The following is a 24484-nucleotide window of genomic DNA, read 5'->3' as shown; positions in this document are numbered from 1 at the left end:
GGTTAATAGAAGAGGGAACAAACTGATTCTTTTTTTTTACTATAATCCAGGTGGGAAATTAAGAAATGCAGGTCTTGTGGTGTCTTATTTCCTATAATAATCCTTATTTCCTTTAAAAAGGCAGTTGAGCTTTTAGAATGAGACCTATCAGTTAAAGACTTCTAAATGTATTACTAAGGAGAATTAAAATTTTGCATAAGCATCATTTATAAGTGAAGGTTAAAACCAGCCAAATCCTGAAATGGTGTGAAAACTAGGTCTGGGAGAAGCTCCTTTCAGCAGCTTGGCTCAATGGCTTGAAAGATGTCAAAGTGTGATTGGAAATGTGTGGCTATTGATTAGATAACAGTAGTGAAAATCAGCTTTTTGGAGACCTTTGGTGGCAACTCCACCACCTGCTGAGAAGCCATGTCCTGTAGGACACTGGAAACTGTTGCTAATTCTGAATCATCTTGTTTTTAAGTCTGGCATGATTGTCTGAATACTTAACTCTTAACTTTAAACATATACAGGTTTATACATCCTTGAGGTCTAGATTAGATGCAGTCGCAGGAGAAAGTGTCCCAGTGAAAGTCCTTGACTTTCACTGTAGGCAGATCCATAAAAACTTGTATTCTGTGCGCAGTGGTGCTCAGAAGAGCAAACAAAGTGGGAAGGTATGTAAACAGTGGAGCAGAAAGTAATACTGTGAATTATAATGGTATAAAGTTGTTACACGGGCAGTGATACACCCCCTGCTTATCTAATTGCCTTTGTTTCTGCTCCTCTGTCTCACAAAAACATAGCCAAAATAGAAGTTTTAGAGTTTGGTGGCAAGAATGAGAGAGACTTATTCATGAGGAAAGACAAACAGGCTTAAGTTGGCTGTTGTGTCTTTTCTCTAAGTAAGTATGGTAACGGTTATACCTAGTGACGAGTAGTGCAGGAAAGGTAAATTGGGTGCTTTGCTCCGAAGATCAAGAGAACATTCGTTTGGGTTGACAGACAGTAACTATGGATCTAATTGCAGAAAATCCCTTTACTCTTTAATTTTATTTTGAACTAGTTCATAATTGTCTGTCACATTCCCGGGTACAAGGAAGAGGAAGAGCTGGGGCTGTGGGAGCGTGCAGGGGTTCAGGTACATGCGGGTTCGAGTGGAGGGGTTGGCTAAGGCTAGCTGAGGACTGTCCTGCATTTGTGCATGCATTTTTTACTCATTTAAGCTTGGCTATTCTATCTGTCATGTGTGTTGGCAGTAATCGTAGAATATTCAAAACCATGAACAGAGCAAAAAGCACGATGCTTCTTTCAGTCACAGTTATACATGTATTTAAAGATACTGGGGTTTGAGGCGGTGACTTTTGATTTCAAAGCTGTTAGGTTGGCTTTCTTATGCAGGAGAGGCAGAACCGCTGCAATTTTTAGTCAAAACTAAGGGGTTTTCAGTACCAACTTCACAGACCTATTTGAAAAGGAAACACAGCCTAATGAAGTAGGATGTGGAATCAGCTCTATAACTGGAGAAATAAGTAAGAACCTGAAAATAGACCTTTGGAATACTAGGAAATAAAAACATTGTTCATATCTCTGGCATTAGAATTTTTCTTACAATGAATGACTGCCGCTGTCTGACAAAATCCTGCTTTCCAATAAAGGTTTCTCTTCTCTTCCCTTTGCAGGATGGCGGACACGGACCTTTTTATGGAATGTGAGGAGGAGGAGCTGGAACCATGGCAGAAAATCAGTGATGTGATTGAAGATTCTGTTGTTGAGGATTATAATTCAGTTGATAAAACTGCTACGGGTAATTAACTGTTTTACTTTAGAATTATTCCTGTTACATGTTCAGTTTTTAAAGGGAAATGGCAGTGATTGGGTACATCTTCCAAGTAAACAGTCTTATTTGATAGCTAAAAACCCCATTAATGAGTAATGTAACAAATTTCAATTTCTCTAGTTGTGCGCAGAGCTTTTGAGTGCTGGGTAGAGCTGATAACGATGGCAGTGCTGCATGAGGGCAGGTTTCTTCTGAATAAGTAGTTTAAGAGGCAGGGAACAGGGTGGTTTTTTCTCTGTGCAAGACAGTAAGATTTTCGCACATGTTGGAAGGAGTGGCCTGTTTGAAAAATGAGAAGGAAACTTTGGCTAAGTTACTCCTGTTTTACAGCTGAAGTAGTAGTCTCTTAAAAGTAGAGAATTTATAGTCTACATAGAAGATGATGCTTTTTCTTTTGTGAAGTGCTTTAGTACATATCAGCATTCAGCGATTGATCCTTCTGGCAGTTTTGAAATGAGTGAGGAAGTTGGGTATTCGATTAGTGAATTATATTTCCTATGACTTCTGTAATCAAACTAGTGAGATTAAAACTAGTTTATTATTACTTATTTAATCCATGATTTGATATGATCAATTTCAGTTGAGGGTTGTTTTTTTCGTTTTGGTGTTGGGTTTTTTGCTTGTTTTCTGCAAATGGGAAGATGCATAACTTTGTTCAGAGTCTGCATTTAATGTGCCGGTCAGAGTATGTTGTTAACTGTTAGTTGTCTCTAATTATGAGGAATTTGGACCCATAAAAAGCAGTAATTGCTAGATGGGAGTTTTTATGTTCTTCAGATGCTGTATAATCATTCAATTTGTAATGGAGCCCTAACTGAGTAAAGATACAAGGATGATACTTTCTGATTGTTGATTTCTGTTGGCATGAACACAGTGAGTTGGGCCATTGTGCATATACCTATTTGATACAAATTAAGCCTCGATGAGGAGCATTTCATGATTTGGGAGTACATCATACGTTACTATGATCAGAAAGACTTGCATTCACTCTCCCTTTGGTTCTTGCCACACACTTGAGTCTGGTGCATGGAAAAAAGAATTCTTACCTCAGTTATGTGTGTGGGTGAGGTAGTCTGGCACGTTTGATAATTTAGGCTTTTGTTCGGCCATTTCAATTACCCTTTTCTTGGTCAAGATCAAGCAAAACATCAGCTTAATGTCTGGAATAGAGGTGGGACTAAGCCTTGTTGTAGGCCAGGGGTAGCTAATGACAGCGTTTAAATGTGTCTCGCATTTCTGGCTGCTGCAATGCTGAGCACGGATCCTGGTGTGAAGTACTGTGGGAGCATTGGTAGTCAGTGCTGCTAACTGGTAGTAGCTGTTCCACACGACTTGTGGTCGACACAGGGTGTTCATGGAAGTATTCTACAGTCAGGGCTTTGGAAGGCTTGTTGATAATAATGAGTAGGATGAGGCTGTCCCTGCTTGGGGAAGGGCATGCTTCTGCTGCTGTCACCTGCTTCCTCTTGGCCTTCCAACCAGGGAGGATGTGGAAGGAGTTTACTTGGAATAGTATTCAGAGGTGTCAAGGTAGGAGGATGTTTGGAAGGAGAAAGTGGTTCAGTCATAGACATGTTGAAATGGACATAAAACTAACAGTGGTCTTGAGTAAGTTGAATTTCTCTTGCTTGTGCTGTTTGATGGAAAATACAGAGCTAAAGAAGTTGGATGCAAGTATGGATTATTTCATGAAGCTAAAAATTTTACTTAGTGTGACAATATGGTGATACAGCTGAGAAGCACGCTGGTATGGTGTCGCTACAAACAAATTGTGCTTTCTCTTTCTTTTTTTTTTTTTTTTTCCTAAATACAATTATGCCATTCCTTTCTAGCAGTTTCAGTGAGTCTGCAGCCCGTCTCTGCCCCTCTGCCAGCTGCTGCCCATGCATCTGTAGGTGCTAATCTCTCTGCAGCCACGTCTGTCATTAGCAGTGGGGCTCAGAATAGTGACAGTGCTAAGATGACGCTAGTGCCAATATTTGTGAACAACAATGGTAAGCAGAAATGCCTTCAGTATTTAGAGCGGTTTGGGGTGCAGAGAGGAAATGCGAGGCTCGCTTGCGCTCACACTGTGTGAGCTGTGGGCACGTGAGACTTTACGGGCTGAGCAGGGAGGTGTCGGAGCAGAATTTGAGTGGGAGTCATGCTAAACCTTGCAGGGACTACAGGGAGTAGCAGCTGGTTTTCTTCCATTCAAGAATGAATCCAGTGCCCTTACACATTAGTGGAAATTACCATTAATAGTGTTACCCTCCAGGTAAGGTGTAAAATGAAGGTACTGACTACTCAGTGTCACTCTGGTGCATCATGATGTGTTTTGCAAGAGCAGATGTGTTAAACTGGTATGTTTGGCCAAATTCCAGGGTGAATAATTCTGGCCCTTTTTGCTGTTAAAGGGTTGTCACCCTTCGTTTCAGAGATAGCTTAAGCAATCTCTCCGCGTAATGTAATATACTGAAATATATAAAGTGGGGTTAGGATTCTTTGGGATTAAGGAGCTGGAAAAATATGTTTCTCAAACTCACCTGAAAGTCATTGTATCATGTAATAAAATATGATCAGACACATGAGTAATGAGGGAGGTTCTATACACTATTTGAAACAGATACTTCTGTTGGGAGTGTCTTAAAAGTATCTTGAATTCCAAATGTATTGGATATCACTATGTAATGCAGTTGTGATGAATATTTCATAGCTGTACCAATAAAAGTAAATTGAGACAGATGTTTTGAATCGATTACAAGAAATTAATAAAGGCTTGGTGATATCAGTGTGCTATAATTAGATTAACAGTTAAGAAAAACAAGTGGGGTTACTTACTGAAAAAACTAATCTTCTGATAGCAATATGTTTATCAATAAAAGATTGTGTATTCTGACAGGTTCAAATATGCCCCTGTAGGGTCGGCTCTCCAAATGATTCCCAGATCCCATGAAACCAGTGGGATTTGTACAGGACTCTAATTTGGAGAGGCTTTTGTCACATCTTAAATTTGAAAGGATTGTGCAGAATCACAACAATCCACGAAACTTTCTTCTTTGTTTCTTTTATTTGTTTTCCCTCAAAAATAAGGCTCGTGGTGAGCTCTGGAATGTAATCCAGAGCTCTGTTGTCTGACCTGAAAATGTAGGGAGGAAGGCTGAAAAAGAAAACAAACTTTGATGCTTTGTTTTCCTTTCTCAGTCCCTTGCTGCGTAGTCTGATGATGCCCAGCATCCTCTCAGGGCTGCGAGAGCATTAGAGGTTTAGGAGGATTGCTGCATACTGCTGCTGTAGGCTGGGTGGAAATACATATTTATATTTTTTTTTTAGCATCTGTGGTACAGTTCAGAGGTACATGGAAGTATTTTCCTAATGGCTTAGTTCCTCGCAGGCTTTGGAGAAACCTTTCCCTGAAAAGCCAGTGTTCTATTTCTAGACATTAATCGCAGTACTCTGTACTAGAGGAATGAAATCATAGGCATAGCTACCTATGGTCATCACCTTTTATATGCTTATTATTTTATTCTGGTTTGCAAACAGCATTAGCGGTAGCTATCAGGGAACCTTCAGATTATACTCCATAGCTTAAAAAGTGGAGTCAGGCAGGGTCGTTACTCAGTGTGACTTCATCTGTCACTTTCCATAGTCCTTTTTCTTTTGTGTATCTCTAGTAGTGTGTCATCTAACTGTAAATTACCGCTGTGGAAGCGACCTGACGGTGAGTGTGGTTTGTTGGGCAGGAATTGACTGCATTGGTTCAGCAGAAGATTGCTTGACCCATTGACTTCAGGACCGATGCAAACCCAAATTCTTCAGCCTACAGCATGGCCTTTTCTTTCCTGTTATAGTTGTTGAGTCCCAGCTCTTGTGACATGACTTTGACTGGCAGGGGAATCCTTTTTGGCTTGATGCCAGTGAGGATTTTGAGTGGCAAAGTGCCACAAGGACATCTGTCACCTCTTCAATCCCTGCAGTCTCCGCTGGCCCAGTAACTGAGGGTCACATCCCAGTTTAAGTTGTGACTATGTGGAACGCTCATGAAATGAGCCGTGTCTGGAGTCATCCCAGCTTTCAGCAATCTGTTTTTTATGCTCATGGCTGTCGTCTTGCGTTTTGTTTTACATTAATTAAAAAGACTTACAAGCTAGGGCTGAAAAGGACCCATTAAATCTGTCCATTCTCCCAGTGTAAGGTTTTGTTTTCGTTTGTAATTCACTTATGAGCAAGCAAGCCGGAGACTTAATATTTATCCTTTTCTTAAACAACAGCATCCCTGTTGGTAAATATCTAACTTTCAGGACTGTGTCAACAGACACAGGCTTGAATTCCTTGTGAGGTGTATTGTACCGGTTCTCCTTTGAATGAACAGAGCAGAAGTGCGTCCTGGGCTGGATAGAAATGACCCCATGTCCAAAAATCAAGAAACAAAATTTCCAAACTAAAGGTGGAAATACCTTTTAGCTTCTCTTTTTCTATCTTTCAGCTGGATCCAATTTTTTCCCTGCAGATTAGTTTTAAAATGTCTTGAATTACTGGGACATAAAAGGAAAAATTATCGGAAGCTAAATATATTTGAAGTGACGCTCGGCCTAATTTTTTCTTTCCTTCGAATGCTCTTAGCTGTACCTGTATCCCACTCAAACCAGTTCTTTCTTATGTTACATAGACATGCATAGCTAGCTGGTGTAACATGTCCGTCCGTTTCTACAGAGTCCCCGTATCCAAGAAAGCACTGTTGTTGTTGACAAGAAAATGAGATGGGTGCCATGCGGCACATCAGCCTGACAGCTTGACTCCTTTTTAATAATTCCACCATCAGATAAAAATATAACTTACATTCCTGCAATTTCTTTTACCACAAGAATCACAAAGTGCTTTTTGTCCTGAAAATACAGAAGCTATAGAAGAAAAATACTGTGCTTATATTTAGAATGCAGCAATTGCGTAATGGTATACGGTTAAGGCAGGCTGGGATGGGAAGTGACAAAATTTAGTCTAGTTTAAATTACTGCTTGCATCAGTGTGATGGGATGCTTGCAGTGCATGCTTGCTCTGTGTACTGCCCTGTGATCCCTCTCTGCCCTAAACTGTGTATAACATACAGTGTAATTTCTGTCTCTAACACTTGTTGACAAAAATTACATGTTTGTTTGCATCAAGCTCTGCTAGCCTGTCATCTAGGGAGTGTGTAATGGCAGAAGCTTCTCTTAGCTTTGCTCCCTGTGCTTCCCGTGTCTTGAAGTATAAGTGTTGGAGCAGTGCTCAACCTGCCATACTTCCTGGAAATGGATGCAGAGAGCACAGGAGCCACCTCAAGTTGCTTCTCCAAAGAATGGTGGAAGGCTCCTCAGATACCTGCAAGCGTCTGTCCCCAGGCCTCAGTAATCCCTTACATCTCGGAGCACCCTGGTGAGCTGGCTCTACTAGTTTTTTTCCAAATCACCTACCCTTAAAGGTGTGTCCCTACACTGCTCCTTTTTGTCCCTCAGCCATGGGTGCCAGCTGCCAGGGCCATCAGAGAACAAATCCATCAAGGAATTGCATTGTCCCAGGCTTATTAGTTCACGCTTTGTAAGCCTGAGAGGACCTTTGTTGATGCCTAAGTGCTGAATTCAAACTCTAAAGAGACAGTGACACAGTCCTAACCACTTGGCATGGATTTTAATGTGGATTGTGTTGGTGGTAGGAGCCTTGGCACCGATGGCCCCCTTAGCAGTGGCGTGGCTGCTCTACCTTTGAGGACCTTATCAACACCTTGGTTGTTCACAGTGCAAGTAACTTGTTGATGGGCCCATCGCTAGCATTCTTCTGTAGGAGGGTTGGCCTGCTGTGAAGCACACGCAATCTGTGTGGGGGTTTCTGGAGCATCAAAGAGGTTTTGTCAGTCCAGCCTTTCCTGTGAACAGCCAGGGCATGTCTGACAAGAGTGGCTCCTCCTTTAGAGGAGAGCGTCTCCACTCTGCTTAGTTGAGAGAGAGGATAGAGAAAGTCCTCTTCTACATGTTGATGTTCTGCCTTCTTGGTAGCATACTGGAAGTCAAGGAGGAGTCCAGGAGGGTTGCTTCATCAACTGGCATTTAGGTCTGAACAGCCCTCCTCTGAGAAGCTAATTAAGCTATTTCCAGCAAGGTGCTTGGAAGAATCATACGCTTGAGAGGTAGGAGGAGAAGAGAGAGGAATGTGATTTGTTCTTACCCAGCAGCTGATTTCTGCCATGGTCTCCTCATTCTCCCTAGATGAAGTAGTGAGTCTATGCACATCTGTCTTGGCTAGCGAATTTAAAGTGCTCCAAGACCTGTGGAAACCTTAAAAACCTCCTTGGAAACAATCTTAAGAGAAGTACTGCACGCTCCTGGGCACGCTGCTGCAGAAGGCTTGTCATTCTCACTTATGAAAGTCTACCAAAGCCGGGCGGCAGGGGAGGGGGCAGGAAACTGGGCATACAACTGTGTCCATCCTGGCCACATTGAAAAGAACCTGCAGTTTCTGGTAAGGAATTAGAATATTTACCTATGCTTCTCCTATTATTTTGTCTAGTAATGATAGTGTTCAGGAGAGCAACGTGGCAGGAACCTGCCAAGTCCACGCTGACTGAAAAGAGTCAAAAATCATTGGACTGGTTTGACTAGAAGATTTTTGTCAGCTGATCTCTGCTTTAAAGTGGACTTAAACCCAAAGTCATCTTCTGTTTGTTAAACCAGTACAAATGTTCCCAGGTTATTTGTAAACTCCGAAGGAGAGCCAGAAGGAATTGGAAACCTGACTGTCACACTCTGTTTGAGGTTGCACAGTGGCCTTTGTACTATCCATGAGGTCGTCATAGCTTCAGTCTTCAGGATTTCTCATGGAAGTTCCAGTGGCAATGTAAGACCTCTCGTCTGCAGTCTTCAGCGTTTGGCAAGGTCTCCGCTCCTTGAAAGATTTGGGGATGACTGTGCGTTCCTTGTTAGCCAAGTAAGATCCTCAAGACACTGAAGAGGAGAAAATAATCTGATGTTCTGAATTTGGGCCTTCATCAGATACTAGGTAGGATGTAAATGTTTAGAACCTGATAGAGCTATCCAAAGATTATTTTTTTTTTCTTTTTCCTCAACTTTGTCTCTTCTTCGGTGATCACCGTATTTTTTCGTATTGTGAAGGGATTACTTCTCTGAATTTTTTTAGATTGCAAATCCAGTCTGTCTGTCCCTAGTTTTCATCCATTCCTTCTCTCTTTCCTATCCCTCTTCAGAGACCGTGCCTTATAAATTAACAGAGGCAAGAAGCATGCCCTCTTTGGTTTTTTCACTTGAGACTAGAGGCAGCATGTACAGAGTTCAGGCAGCAGTGGGTTTGTGCTCGTCGGTTTTGATCTTAAAGAAATTGGTCCAAGATAAGCTGCCAGCCTTCATGATATCTCGGCATCTCCATCCTTTGCTTCAGTTTGAGGTTATGTTTGCTGATTGATGCTTTTTTCTTTTTTCATGCTTTGGAAGTGGGAGCTGGTGTCTCTTCCCTGCTGTCTGAGGCGCTTGAAAAAGCGAGGCAAGATGCGATGCAGTGTGGGCCAGGCAGTTGTGTGGCTTGGATCTGAACCTTCTGACGTAGTCTTCCATTACCCTACTGTTTCTGCCTAGTATAATCTTCATTAAAACATTTGGATCATATACCCTGAGGACTGCCAGCCAGGCAGCATCCAGACTGTCAGTGTAAAGCATCTTCCATTAACAGAAGCTGGTTTGGCTGTGGGTCAGAACATTTTGGCACGCAGCAGGTCTTTTCCTGGATTCACACAGTTACGTAGGAAACATTTGCTGTTCGGGTACAGCAATCCTTTCCTCTAACATCAGCAGCTTCAGTGATGTTGGACCGTTTTGTACTCCTGAAACAACCTGAATGTTCTGTCACTGTCGTGTCATTGTGCTGCAAGTCTGCGGTGGGAAGATTTGTGTGGGGTGTCCTGGATCACGCCTCCTTCTGTTGATTTGGAAGCTCTTTGTCCTCAAGCGTGGATTGTAGTAGCAACGGGATTGAGTAGTGCAAAACGCACAAATACATGAATGAGCTAAACTTTGTGAAGAAGCATGGTATAGAGGAAGAAGGAATTGAAGTGCAAATAAGTATCCTGTTCGTTTTCTGGAGCTCAGTTTGAAATATCTGTGGCTTGATTATTTTTTTTTAATGTTTTTCCCTCCTCCATGATATTTAGAAAAAGTAATGCATTTTATATGTGCAGATCACTTGCTGTTGCAAGCTCCTTGCTGTCTTTAGACCTGGCTACATGTATTGTATGTGGCTGATGCAGCTGCTACAGGGGAAATTAACTGCCTCACAGTGCTGTGCTGCATGTTGATAGCACCCTGGTGTGTTGGCTGCTGCTGAGCAGCACTCATGGCATCAAGGCTGTCTCTCCCACATCCCCCCTCACCAGTAGATGGGGTGGGCAAGGTTTGGGAGGGGACACAGCCAGGACAGCTGACCCAAACTGACCAAAGGGATATTTCATGCCATGTAAAAGCTAAGAGAAGGGGAGCTGTGGGGGGGGGGGGGGGCATTCATGTTACATATTTGTCTTCTGGGGAAATTCATGTTACGTATTTGTCTTCTGGAGCAGCCACTACACATGCCGAAGCCCTGATTCCTAGGAAGTGGCTGGACGTTGCCTGCTGGTGGGAAGTAAATACACTTTTCGGTTTCCTTTGCTTCTGTGCATTGGCTTTTGCTTTATTAAACTGCCTTTAGCTTGACCAATGAGGTTTTTTCCATCTTATTTTCTTCCCCCTGCTGAGGGGGGGAGTGATAGAGCAGGTTGGTGGACACCAGGCATCCAGCCAAGGTTGACCCGCCACACGTCACCTGTAATAGGCATTTGGGAGATGAAGAGGTAGCGATCACCAATGGAAAAAGTAAATTTTTTGTGAAGCTGCACAATGGGATAAAAGTAACTTTTTTTCAGACAGTCATAACCTTACATACCAGAACATCCCTCTCTTCGATGCTGCCATCGTATTTCCATCATTTACAGTACAAGAGTTGGGAATGTACAGATGTCGCCTCATTTCCCGCATAGCTTTGCTTTGCTCCCTGACCATCGGCCATCCTGTGCACAAAGTGAGGCAGATTTCTGTGGAAAAGACAGTGTCTGGCTGTAAGTTAAAGTTGGTGTTGGCAACCTTTGCAGTTACTGCTTAGCTTGATCCACAGCACAGGCTGGAGCTAACACGCTGTGTGGGAGCAGAGAGTTATGTCCCCCCTCCAGCAGACCAGCCTCTGAAGGGGAGTGACATCAGAAGTGTTCTACCGAGCATCGTTCATGTTTGTTGGTAGCAAAGGTTTTCTCTATGTCCTCTAAACCAGTACCTTCATGGTTGTAGACCGCTTCATCCCATCTTTCACTAGCACATTTCTTCACAGCGTCCTCCTTCATCCTCTCTTCTGCTTCTTCTAATTCCTTCCTCATCTCAAGTGCCAACAAACATTGGCAGTAGGTGGAAGACTCTTCTGATCTGTGTTTTGGTGCAACTTCAGCCCCCAGGTTGCCACAACAGATTGGTCAGTATTCCTGGGTTTGGATTTCCTCGTTCTGTGCAAATAATTGCATGTCTGCTCTGGTTGGCAATAAGAGCTTGTGGAACTGGGAGGGCACATGGGACAAATGGGATCTTGACTGAAGGACACAGCCAACTGCTAGTGTCTTCTGGGCTGGTGGACATGGAGATGGCCAGGAGCTGATCAACGTGGATTTTCCTGGAGGTAGTTTGAGATCTTGGGAGGCCCTTGGGCAGCTGTGCAGAGGAAAATGTTACAAGAAAAAAAGGCACCAGAAGAAGCGAAGTTTGCTGTTCTTTAATGACTGAACAAGTCTTGTTCCAGTCTGCCACAAAAAAAAAAAAAATAAAAATTAGGGAGACCTCAGTCTGTACAGTTAGCAGTTGACAAGGCAATAGGATACCTCTTTCATCTGCAGGTAATGGAAGGCATTAGGTAACCCTAGCAGTGGTTGTGGGAAGTTTGCGGTCAAAACTTGACCAGGCGATGTGCACCTGAGGGCAGAACCTTGTGGCAGAGTTACTGGGCGGCTGTGTCTGGAAGCACCAGATCCACAGCAGATGTACACAGTGAAAATCCGTCGGGGAAATCCCTCTGGGTGCGATGGTGGGCAGCACCAGCCTTGGAACTCCCTGGCAGCTAGGCACAGTTGCAAGGAATCAGGTTACTGGTGCGCAGCATAAAGTGCAAGTTATTGTCAAACAAGCAAGCACTATGTAAAATCCATTAGTATAAAACCTCATGAAGATGTTTTAAGCTGAGTGGTTTTACTTGCAAAAGCAGCTGGCTCCCAGCACCTGCACAGACAGCGGGTCTCAGCTGATGTGGTGTCTCACTAAGCTGCGGTAACGGAGTTGTTTGCAATTATGCGACCATGCTGTCACACCAAAGGACTTGTGTGAAGTATTCCATGTATCGTGTGATGTTAAGGATGTTGGTTTTAGCAGATAAAACTACTGTCTTTTCCTCATCTTAATTTTTTTTTTCAAGCAGGGTGTTTCCTTTTGAATCGGGAGAATAAGCCCTTTGAACCGCTGTAAGATACTGTTTTAACGCAGGCATCGTGAATTCGGTGTGATCCAGATGTTTTGAATCTGGTGGGGGGGGTTTCTCCTCCTTTTGTTGAAGTTTGTCTGCTTCTTCAAAGGTTCAGTCCCATAGTCCTCTTTTCTATCCAAGGATGTTGAAGATAACTTCAGGTTACTTTAGAATTCTTGTGACCTCCTGGTTAACTGAAGCCCTCGGCAGACTCCGGTGTCCCCAGTGGTCTGGTTGTCGTTGCTGTTCAGAAACTTCCAGTGTTGCTCTACTTCTGGTGTGTTTCCTATGCCAGGGGTTGTACTGGTTCAGCATAGGTTTTCCCAGTATCTGCCAGCAGGTGAATTTTTACTTAATAGTTAATGAGACTAGAAAAAATATTTTCTTTAGCTGCTGTAGTTGTGTTCAAAGGGCACATAGGAGCCAGAATAATCAGTCTCTGAGGTTGCTCAAGGCTAAGGCATTTGCACGCTTAGTTCCTAGGCAGCTTGGAAAATCCTAGCCTAAATGTGAATGTTCAAACAATGTATAGAAGGGTTGGATATTGTAGCAGGTTTAGTTTTAAAACATGCTCTGGAAAAATTCAAATTCTGAAAACTAAAATTGCCAGCTGAGCGTGTGTGAGAAGCAGCAGCCTTTTTACCTGACAGATGTGACTTTTGCTATGTTTCTGTTTTCATTCCAGCTGGCAATCCTCTTGTTCAGCAAAGTGGACAGCCGCTAATCCTTACCCAGAACCCGACCTCAGGTCTGGGCACAATGGTAACTCAGCCAGTATTACGACCTGTGCAGATCATGCAGAATGCCAATCACGTCACAAATTCTCCAGTGACCAGCCAGCCCATCTTCATAACAACCCAGGTGAGTGCCCTTGCAGCTAGGGCAGCTGAGACAGAAGGGCTAGCGCACTCATCCCTGCAAGACTCTTCTCTGTTAGGAAATAATTACATGCTTGTTTTAGTTTTTCTTGTGCACTTCAGTGGATTGAGCTGAAATCTGTTGGGGTTTTGGTTTTTAATTTATGTAGATCTAGAACTGGCTTTGTTTGGAAATAGCTTGTGTTCCTAGTCATTTGGCAGTTGAATCTCGCTTGAGAAAATTGGCCACATTCCACACCCCAGCAGGTCCCGTGGAGCTAGCACAGGTCTAACAGGGCTTCATGCTGGCTTCCACTGGTAGCCTCACCAGTAGGGCCAGGCTCCTGCTGCGGGTGGGTCTGTCTGCGCTGTGTGACTTTGACGTTGCTGAATATTGAAATACTTTGGTTTATTTTCTAGGGGAACCTGCAGGTAATTTTTTTATTAAATGTCCGCTGGCTTTTTTGCATGTTTACTGAGACCTGGGAGATCTCTGTAGGTGCTTAGGGAAGGAGCGGTTGAGAACGGGGGCTGCATATCAGAGTGTGGAATATCGGGAAGTACCCCTAGGGTAGGGTAGGGTGCTGGCCCAGGGTGTGTGGCCTCACAGTTCAAATGATCTATAGATGATAGTAGTGTTGGGGTGGGGGTTTTTTTGTTTCTTTATTTGATTTTTGGGGTAGAAAGCTCATGTTGAAAGTGCTTCGGGTTTGCCTGGTATGGTAACGGTACTGTTTGACCGCAGGGATTTCCTGTGAGGAATGTCCGGCCTGTACAAAACACAATGAACCAAGTTGGAATTGTTCTGAACGTACAGCAAGGTCAGACAGTTAGACCCATCACCCTCGTCCCAGGTAAGGACTGGAACAAGCTAAAGCCACTGTCATGTTCCTTTTTAGAGTCCCAAGGGTTGGAGAAAAAAAAAATTATATTTGAAACCTGTATTTCACCTGCCTATCTAATAGCTCTGAAGAAGGGGGGTTCAGCTCTGTAGTAGGTGAGATTTGTCCATATTTGTGGCTGTAATTCAGAGTAGGGGACTTCCAGCTGCAAGGAATGTCTGTCTCTTGGAGCTTCATATGATCTAGCCTCTTCAGAAAGCCTCAGCAAAGTTAATTCCAAAGTCCCAGCCCATGACCACCCCTCCCCTCTTCCTTCCTTTCAAAGTCTCCCCATGTTAGTGCTGGGAAACTGCCTGGGAACTGAGCCTCACACTGGGCATGATTTTTCTAGCACCTGTTTCTGGTACGGGGTCCTGTCGTGCACCGTCAGGAAGACCAAGAACTCTTGTGTCACCAGGTGCCTTATTTATAACAAAGCAACCATGCTAGTGATGAGCCACCTTTCACTCTCCCCAGAACACGTCTCCAAAGCCTCGTATCACAAACTGATCTGCAACTGTAGGATCACCCTTGTCCTGCCATAAGAGGCCTTCCACGGGGTTCCTTTGGGCCTAGTGACCAGGACTATGAGCCCTGTGAAACTTGGTGGGATTTATGCTTGTAAGCTACTGGGGCCTTATGGAAAATTCCATCTAAATACAGTCTTCACTCTCTCTACATCCGTGTTCGGTTTTAGTCTGCTTGGGAAGTGAAATTCAGGTGCTGAAGTCAAAGCTTCCACTGAAATGCTGGGAATTTTGGGAGCTCAGCAGTGTCGGAAAACAGGTTGCCCTCAGTTATTACTGTGCAAGGAATGGAGCTCAATTACTTAATCTATCTTGGTTTTCCATTTGTTTTTGAAGCCCCAGGTACCCAGTTTGTTAAACCGGCAGTTGGCGTTCCTCAGGTGTTCTCTCAAATGGCCCAGGTGAGACCAGGTACAACCATGCCGGTCCGACCCACCACCAACACTTTCACTACAGTCATTCCGGCCACGCTTACCATCAGGAGCACTGTACCACAGTCCCAGGCACAACAGCAAAGTAAGTCCACTCCCAGCACCTCCACAACTCCTACTGCATCGCAGCCAACAACACTGGGACAGTTAACTGTGCAGCAGCCAGGGCAGTCCAGTCAAGCTACTAACCCCAAATTAGGTAAGACTTGCCATGGAAAAGCAAGGGGACTCGAGTCTGTAACACTGTCTATAATTTGATCTTCAAACGTATGGCGTAGCAGCTAAAAGGCAGAAGTTGAGTTGGAACTCCTGGGTGCTTTTTTTTGTCTCTGCCACTGACTCACACTTCATCTCTCTTACCTGGAAAATGAGGCTAGTCCGGTTTGGTTTGAGAACTAGTTACATTCTGCTTTGTAGAATGTTCTGACACCATCAATTAGAAGTCCCCAAAAGTGAAAAATACTACTTACAAATCACTTGTATTGTTTGAAACGTGAAGTTAAGTAGATGACGAACACAAACTAACAGTGTTGCCTTTTTATTTTTTTGTTGGCTGAATTCATGAGTGAAATGATGGCTCAAGAATAGTGACACACAATTTAAAAAGGGAAAAAAAATACTTCACACAGCAAGTAGTCAGGTTATTTTTAGCTTTTAAGTGACCATAATCATATACAGCTGCATTTAGAAAAGAAATACAAATATTTTTTGTGACCATCAGTGTCCTGTTTAGTTCATTGTGGCACTTGGCTCGGTATCTTGGAGTGTGATCTGGAAGGGCAGGGAAGTTTACTTTCCCGGTCTTGCCAGCCTTCGCATTACTGGGCAGGATAATTGATGGCTTAGTAACCTTTGGTGAAGACTCAAGGTAGAGGAGCAAGAGCCAAGACCTACTAGATGGGGGTGGGATTCACACTGGATCAGATCTTACTGATTCCTTACTAGTGTTCTGGTGTTACCCGTTCCCTTGGCAGTGAGCATCGCAAGCTTTGTGACCGTAAAGAGACCTGGAGTGACCGGTGAGAACAGCAATGAGGTTGCTAAACTAGTGAATACCCTGAACACCATTCCTTCGTTAGGACAGAGCCCTGGCCCGCTGGTGGTTTCCAACAGCAGCCCTGTGCACGGTTCCCAGAGATCTAGTGTTTCAGAGTCGTCGTCGTCATCAAAAGGTACGGGCAGTGGCAGCTGTCCTCACTCAGTTGGTTCTGCTGAGAATGCAGAAGTTTTATTTTCTGGTGTGAAAAAAAAATGCTAACCTGTAACTGCTGGGATTTCCTAATAGGGATAACACTTGAAGAGCTTTGCTGTTAATTTCTTCATCTTTATCCGTACACTTTTAACCAGTGATTATATTTTGTTTGTGATTACTTCTTTGCATGCGTTATTTTGCATTCAAAATTACTGGTGTGAGTTCTGCCATGTTGAGGATACACGCACCTGAAATAATCTACACAAGGAGACAAAAGAATAAAATCTTTGCTTCTTTTCTTGCAAAAAATCACCTTCCTAAGGTGTTTGAGAGTAGAGAAGTTGATTTAAGGTACATTTAATGTCATCTGTATATTCTGAGTTTCTTACTACAGCTGGAGGAGATTGGAGTCTGATGGAGAACCAAAGCATGCTATTAAAGAAAAAGGGCAGATGAGTTCAGCTCATTTATTTATTAAGTCTGATTTTGAGGCACTCCTATTCTTACTCTAGGTACTGCGGGGTATGTTTTGTCACACAGATTGTCAGAAGTTTGCATACTTTTGCCTTTTTCATGCCTCTTCCAGGCTAGTTAGCAGTTAAAAGTATGGCTCTTTCAAGTATTTCAGTATGCCAGAAAGGTTGCCTAGATTCAAAATGAAGCGTAAAGATTCTGTTTTTCTTGGTTTGTTTTGTGTTTTTCCTGTTACAGTCAGTTCTTCTCCTATTCCCACGTTTGATTTGCAAGATGGTGGCAGGAAGGTCTGCCCAAGATGTGACGCTCAGTTTCGAGTCACTGAAGCTTTAAGAGGGCATATGTGTGTAAGTAACCTTCCTAGGATGGGTGGTTAATGGATAATTGCTCGCGATTGCGGAGTGCAAGGAAGAGTTCTTCTCCCTAGATCAGAGGCTGCTGCGAAAAGGAAGGGTAGGGCTAGGAGGTGAGAGGCAAAGGAGAGGCCTCTGAAAGACCTTCTAGAGCATCCCTCGCTGGAAGTAGGCGGGACCTGTTTGATGTCCTGTTGGGGCCAGGAGATGGCTTTATTTTCTAATCTTACATATCAGTAAACAAAATGGGAAATCAGATATTGACTCCGCTTTACTCTCTCCTCAAGAGTTCCCTAGAGTTCCTCTCTTTCCTTTAATGGTGGTTAGTCTGTATCAGTTTAATAGTCTCTATAGTTCTTCCTAGATAGTTTAATGTGTGTGGTGGTTTTGTCTTTTGTTTTTCTTTTTTCCTTTTAGTACTGTTGCCCTGAAATGGTTGAATTCCTCAAGAAAAGAAAATCTCTAGAATCTGAACCAAATATTCAATCTGCAAAGCCTCCGTCTCCAGAAAAAACTACAGCTGTTGCTTCACCACCCTCTTCTACTCCTATCCCTGCACTGTCCCCACCTGCTAAAGCTCCAGAGCCAAGTGAAAACGCAGTTGACTCATCCCAAAGCAAGCTCATCATGTTAGTAGATGATTTCTACTACGGCAGAGATGGTGGCAAAGTGAGCCAGCTACTGAACTTCCCCAAGGTCCCAACTTCCTTCAGGTGTCCACACTGCACCAAGAGGCTAAAGAACAACATACGGTAAGGCAATTGTGCCGCAAAAACAGTCTGCAGTGTTCTGACTACCTCTGATCTGCAGGAGGCAAAACGAGTCGTAAGCATCGGTTTCTCAGGCCCGGCAACTTTCCCGTATTGTAGCTTAAGACCAGAACTGAAGCACAAAAGGGGAGAGATTTGCCTGTTGTCACACAGTTCAGTCAGGGCAAAAGTTGCAAGAAGATTGCGTGGTTAGAATAATCACATTTGTATTCTTTTTGGTTTTGTTGAGAATTTGAATTCTCAAAAAAATGAGAAGTCTCATTTGCTCTACTAGTCTTAGTAGATAATAGGAAGTAATTGTTCTTGAGGTGCTCCTCTCATCTTTATTCAGTGCTTTTTTAACAGAGGGAGAAAATATTTTTATGAAATAGTGTATTCTTCTGAGCAAGCCACTGTGTTGTTCTATTGTGATAACTGGACTACTGGTTTTTCTTCTAAGTTGAAATGTTTTGTCATTGTCAGATGAATGCCAGGCTGGGGTCAGAAGGGCTCCAAAGCAAGTAGTACAGCCTCTGTACTGCAAATTCCCCTGGAGTTAGGGGAGTGGGAAGCTGCTGGATATAAGGAGACTTCATTGGGTTTTGATGGGAAGAGCAAGAAGAAGCATCTTAGTGCATTTTTAAAAAAAATCTGGTGTAGCATTCACAGTGTTTTCAGGGCTACAGGTGCAAAATGTTTGAATTTCTCTTCACATGCTTTCTCTTCACCTCCCTAAGATTTATGAATCACATGAAGCACCACGTTGAACTGGATCAGCAGAATGGAGAGGTAGATGTCCACACCATCTGTCAGCACTGTTACAGACAGTTCCTTACTCCATTCCAGCTACAGTGTCACTTGGAGAATGTCCATAGTCCCTATGAGTCAACAAGTAAGTTGATTTTGCTGTTGTTTAGGTTTAAGAGGGTTTCTGTCTTCGCTGTCGTCATTTAGGTTTTTAGAGGGTTTCTGTCTTGTATTAACTGCAGAGCTGTTGGGAAAGGAGTGTCCATTCTGCCTTGCCCCTTGGTGCGTTTGTTTTGTAGGCCACCAGAAAAATCCATCTAGGTTACATTTCTGGAAACTTACTGTCAAGAGTATTTTAAAGATTTAGTTCAATAATAATGTCATATAATTATATTATATACATAATATAATATTATCAGTAGATTGACATCTGGTTGAAAATCACTTGGAAGTTTCCTCGTTAGGACATCTTGTTGTACCCACTGTTTTGTTTAAGAGACTTTTTGCTGCTTTTTGGAAACCTCTTGGAATATATTTTGTTGTCTAACCAGTTCAGAGAATTCAGAGCTAGTTTTTTTGGGTGAGTAGGTGTTTGGTTTGTTTTAAGGGACAGTTGTTACCAAAGCAACTTGTAACGGTGTTTTTAGTCCCCCAGCTTCTATGTGCTTTTTCTTTCTTTTGCAGCAAAGTGCAAGATTTGCGAATGGGCATTTGAGAGCGAGCCAATGTTCCTGCAGCACATGAAGGACACTCACAAGCCTGGGGAGATGCCCTATGTTTGTCAGGTATTAAAAGTGGTTTAGGAGCTGGACTGCACAAATGCATACTAGAGAGTAAGAGGGTATCCAGCACTTTTCAGCAAAGCGTGTGGCTCATAGAGGTCTAAAACAGACTTGGGCCATAGAACAGCACTGTGGAGCCCATAGTTTGTTTTTTTTTTTCCAGGTGTGGACTTGGAGAAGTCCAGTGGCTGTTAGGGCAGCACAAGTAGCTGAACGTTTGCTGCTAGTTCCCAGCACTCTGGCACTGGACCAGCTTGATGGACATTTGTTTAGTCCCAGGGCCTGCAGGCGAATTGCTGTGCCATTAAGAGAAGTTGTCACTTTGGAGCAAATGAGAATTATGTTGCTTGTGCAATACCTTTCCTTGACACTGTTACATGAGATTTGTGCTTGCACCCTTTCTGAATATGTCATCTCCACCCAGGGGTCCTAACACTGTCCCTCCAAAAAGAAAAAACAGAAAAGAACTTCTAAATCTGTTTTCACATAACATGTTTGTTCCAAATTCTGCATTTTGCTTAGACCCTGAAGGAACTGCTCTTCAATCTATTCTGACTGCTTTGCCTTGACTGTCTCTCTCTTTACGTTTTTTTTCTTACTTTCTTGGATCTGGAGCTTGAGTTGTCACTGCTTCCTCTTTATACAAGTAGTTCAAATCTCTTTCTCCAAACTACTCTGAATATATGCTGCTTGATTTGGTATCTTACAGTCGGAATAAGCTATCAGGTTCTTCAGGACCTGGTTCCTAAACTCCACTAATAATATCTTTGGGGATCTGGGCACTGCTGTTAAGACCTCTGTGTTGCAGTGGTGGATGTGAGAGAGATTCCTACGTTCTTTCACTGTTAGTTGTTTCTGTCCACCCCTGTAGGTCTGTCAGTATCGTTCCTCACTCTATTCTGAAGTGGATAGCCATTTCCGAATGATCCACGAAGACACGCGGCACCTGCTCTGCCCTTACTGTCTCAAAGTCTTTAAGAACGGCAATGCTTTCCAGCAGCACTTCATGAGGCATCAGGTACTATGTCAGGGCTGTAGTCTGTCTGTTTGAGGGGGTTCGCTCCCCACAGAGATTCAGCAGGTAGTAAGCACGTGATTAGTCGAGCGTTCACTTGGAATAAAATCAGAAAGAAAGAAAACCGGTTGAAAGAGCAGGTTTTAGTAGATGCTGTATTCACCCCACAACAGATGCGATTTGCATGCTGTCATTCCGGACCTTTCACAGGGATTGCGCTGAAGAGGCATTGCTCCTTTGGGGGTGGCACAGACTGTTATTACTTAACAGAAAAAAGAAAAAAAAAATGGTTTGCTGGACTGTCTTTGCTTTATGTGATGATTAGCCAACAATGGGCTCTCTGATATTCACTTGGGGTTTAAACTTTTCTATCTCTAGGTAATAAATAAATAAACAATACTATATGCACGCAAATGAATGTCATTTTCCTAGCTCAGTGTTCTGTTTCCATATATGTTGGCTGTATTGACAACATATTTTACGTGGGTGTAGCTGAAGTGTACTTTCAGAATATAGAAATGCAGCGCTCTCACCCAGTGCCTGAATTGATTTACACCCAAAGTCCTTTGCTGACTCCCGAAAGAGGCAGAGGCAAGGCAGCTTTTGAAGGAATGCTGCCCAACACACTGCTCTGCTAGTGTGCCTTGCTTGGGTTTAAACATGCTGGGTAAGACTCGTTCCATGGCGCTTCCAGGTCTGGTGTCTTTGCAGAGCCTGATGATTTTAATTAACAAACCAGACCAAACCAAGCCACCCAAGATACGGGGCTTGGTGGGGAGGGACTTTCAGATGCTAAAGAAGAACGGGGCTGCCTGTAGCTTCAGAGAGGGGAAAAGTGTATTTGGGGTTGAGGTTTTTCTTTTTTTAAAACAAAAACCTATGCTATGTTGTGACTTCTGTTTCTCTAAAATGAAATATATTCCATTTGCATTTGCCTTAGAAGAAGAGTGTTTATCATTGCAACAAGTGTAGACTCCAGTTCCTATTTGCCAAGGATAAAATAGAACACAAGCTGCAGCACCACAAAACTTTCCGGAAGCCCAAACAATTAGAAGGATTGAAACCTGGAACCAAGGTAAGAAATCCAAGTTAACGGCAGGCCTCTGTCCTCTGTTTCCTCAGGAAACGCCCGTAGCGTCTGTTTTGGTGTGTATTTATTAAGTGCTGCAAAACTGATGTTTGCATTACCTGCATCACTTAAACCACACTTGCTGGGACAGAAGAACACTTGCACTCTGTCCGTGTTGTGTGTGCTTAGTTGATGAGATACTTCATAGAAACAGTTAGAGAGGGAGGTGAAGGTGGCACGCCAGAGGTTAAACTCTCCTAACTAAGGTATCCGAACTAGTCTGGACGCCCTCTGTAGTCATTAGGGACAAGCAGGCACTTCTGGGGCTCAAGTCGTCTGTCCTCTTTTAGGCTACTGCTGCCCTGGGTGGGATGAATCGTGTCCTAGGAGCACCTGTTTATTCTCTGCTAAGAGCCTGAAAGACTACTCCAAACAGAGGAGTCTGAATTTGGATAGATCACTTCTGCCCTTGTGTTTTAGGAGGTATGGGTGTATCTGTTTTCTGCAGGTTACAATCAGGGCATCTAGAGGACAGCCACGGACAGTGCCAATATCGTCAAATGACATGCCGCAGGGCACTGGACAGGAAACCACTCCGCTGTCATCTTCTACCGATCCCCAGCCCATCTTCCTGTACCCGCCTGTCCAGAGGAACGTCCAGAAGAGAGCGGTCAAAAAAATGTCAGAATGTTTTGCTAAATTTAAAATTCAAAAAAAAATTATATATTTTTTTTTAAAGGATACGTAGTTAGCTTTTTAATGCCACAGTGATGGGTAACGTGATCCTCGGCACTGGACAGCTCTGTCTTACCAGTTGCCAAGGAAACTTTATGCCAGGAGAGTCTAGCTTCCCACAAAACCAGGATTCAGTCGTGTTAAGAAAGCCCCTTAAGGTGAAACTCTGAAATACAGAATTAGCTAGGCACTTGTATGGAAACAATGGAACTTCATCAGCATAAGGGCTTTCTGCCCACCCTGTGTCCTGCTGCCTTGTCTTCAGTATATATGTATATTTTTTTAAGTTATTATCCACTCTTAAATTGTGTACTCCTGACTACAGCAAGTGGAAAATGTTTAGCCTGGCACTGAGGCACCCTAGGAAGCTAGGGCGAAAGATGAGACTAGTTGCACTGCAGACTTCTGAAGGTTTACATGTCATTAATTTCTTCTCTGTCCTGATGCTTGTTATAACTCCAGAGATACCTGCCTGTTCAGACGCTAACGAAAATATCCCTCTTACCTTCAGGAGTGTCTTGGGGAGGCAGACTTGTCTGGAGTGCAGCTTCGAAATCCCCGACTTCCCAAACCACTTTCCCACCTACGTGCACTGTTCGCTGTGTCGTTACAGTACCTGCTGCTCCAGAGCTTACGCCAACCACATGATCAAGTATGTGTGATTCTTTGAACGCTGCAGTAGAAATTCCCCCTCCCTGAATGCAGTAGCACCTCTGTGTCTGTCTGTCTGCACTGTAAGGAAGGGCTGTCGGGAAATTCCAGTTCGCTGCCGTGGTTTGTAAGAGGCTGGACACGTTTTCTGTATTGGTACAGACATGGGTGGTGGTTCTCAAACGAGATGAGAAAACTGAGCGCAAGAGCTGAGGTTCTTTCCAAAGTATCAGTATCGTAGCTGACGATATGTGTACCTGCGTGCTGCTGCAGAAAAGGGTCGTTTTCAGTGCTCCTAGGATTTCTTTTGAAATTCTCAAATTTGGTAATACAAAAACTTTAAAAAGGCAGGCAAAACGTTATTAAAACCAGGACTGGGTCTGTCTTTGTAAATGTGCTGTGTTTTGCATGGGTTTATAGCTCTTCAAATACCCAGAATAATTCTGACATTTAATAAACTCTTTTGTCTTACAGCAACCATGTTCCTCGGAAGAGTCCAAAATACTTGGCTTTGTTTAAAAACTATACTGCCTGGTAATGGAAAACTTGTCATCTTATTTTAATCACCTGGGAATCTTATGCACGTCCTTTTTCTGATCTGCCAGTTCTGTTCTTTCATGATCTGCTTCTGAAGAAGCTCTGTTTATTTTTCACCACACAGGAAAATATGTTGAATTAAGGGCAATATGTTGAGACTCCCATTGCTTTCCAGTGGGAGTTAATGTTTCAGGGCGGGGACACTGCCTGTGTGTACTGGAGGGTAACTTTTTCTTTTCTAATTGTTAGTGAGGGGATGTACATATACATATTTTCATATCGGAAACTAAGCTCACTTCTCTCTTTCTTTGTGTTTTTTTCCCTTTTCCTTTTTTCTTTCCAGTGGTGTAAAGCTGTCCTGTTCCTCTTGTCTCTTTGTAACATCCGAGGGTGATGCAATGGCCAAACATCTGGTCTTCAATCCATCACATGAGTTTAGTAACGTTATTTTCCGAGGTAAGAATTCAAAAAGGAGCAGAAAAGTTGCAAAAAAATAACGTGGGGCAAAATAATATCAGTTCATGACTCCAGGTCAAACACACCTGTGTTTAGCATCAGCTGAGCACCGGTGGGTTCCTCTGTTCCTCCCAGACATCATTGTACCTCGGTGACACCGGGTGGGCCTTAAGCAGCTGCTGGTGCTGGGCCGTGCACAGCGCCCGGCAGTGCCGCCTCTGCCCTTTGTTGTGAGTTACCGCAGCTTGGGAAGCTGGGTGGGCATCGCCTGCAGGGGTCCAGCCAAAGCCTGGCTTCCCTGACCTGGCTCCTCCTGTCCCTGCCAACGGAGGTGGCGGAACAGCTGCTGGTGTGGCTGCTCTGCCTGCCTGAGCGCTCTGGTCTTGGCTGCTGCTTGGGTTTGATTGGCTGGATCAGTGTTGGCTGTTCCTGCCGCATCCTGGGATGCTTGGGAGTAACAGCAGCAGGAGGCTGATCCTCCTCCCAGAGAGACCCTGTTTGCTTGCGCGGACTTGGTGTTTGTTTGCTAAGCTACAAATGTTTTCATTGTTTTGTTTTTCTCAACAGGGCCTACTTGGATATCACATTCCAGGTAAATCCGTTGGGTTTGGTGGGCCTTTTTTTTTTTTTTTCGCACACCCCCCCCCCCCTCGTTTGTTTG

The 24484-nt window shown here is 43.6% G+C and overlaps 1 protein-coding gene across 10 annotated transcripts in view; it reads left to right on the top strand.

Annotated features, from left to right (window-relative positions):
- The window catches only part of POGZ (pogo transposable element derived with ZNF domain), a 45239-nt gene that overhangs the window by 17467 nt on the left and 3288 nt on the right, over positions 1 to 24484 (top strand). For 4 of the 10 annotated variants that reach the window (XM_080368044.1, XM_080368041.1, XM_080368043.1 and 1 more), the window contains 16 exons: positions 1662 to 1786; positions 13053 to 13228; positions 13970 to 14078; positions 14969 to 15262; positions 16038 to 16235; positions 16967 to 17076; positions 17500 to 17834; positions 18569 to 18723; positions 19263 to 19363; positions 20232 to 20378; positions 21316 to 21450; positions 21953 to 22125; positions 22691 to 22831; positions 23305 to 23364; positions 23711 to 23823; positions 24391 to 24415. In XM_080368044.1, coding sequence (XP_080224170.1) covers positions 1663 to 1786; positions 13053 to 13228; positions 13970 to 14078; positions 14969 to 15262; positions 16038 to 16235; positions 16967 to 17076; positions 17500 to 17834; positions 18569 to 18723; positions 19263 to 19363; positions 20232 to 20378; positions 21316 to 21450; positions 21953 to 22125; positions 22691 to 22831; positions 23305 to 23364; positions 23711 to 23823; positions 24391 to 24415 — 2396 coding nt within the window. In that variant the 5' untranslated portion in view covers position 1662. Of the gene's footprint in view, positions 1 to 1661; positions 1787 to 3651; positions 3814 to 8131; positions 8291 to 8517; positions 8828 to 10340; positions 10457 to 10480; positions 12645 to 13052; positions 13229 to 13969; positions 14079 to 14968; positions 15263 to 16037; positions 16236 to 16966; positions 17077 to 17499; positions 17835 to 18568; positions 18724 to 19262; positions 19364 to 20231; positions 20379 to 21315; positions 21451 to 21952; positions 22126 to 22690; positions 22832 to 23304; positions 23365 to 23710; positions 23824 to 24390; positions 24416 to 24484 lie in introns of those variants that run through there. The other 6 variants (XM_080368042.1, XM_080368049.1, XM_080368047.1 and 3 more) reach the window with 6 other exon arrangements.

This window comes from Falco punctatus, assembly GCF_963210335.1.
Source record: "Falco punctatus genome assembly, chromosome: 18".
Lineage (NCBI taxonomy): Eukaryota > Metazoa > Chordata > Aves > Falconiformes > Falconidae > Falco > Falco punctatus.
The sequence above is the reverse complement of the archived record's forward strand: the minus strand, read 5'-3'. Positions and strand labels throughout refer to the sequence as shown.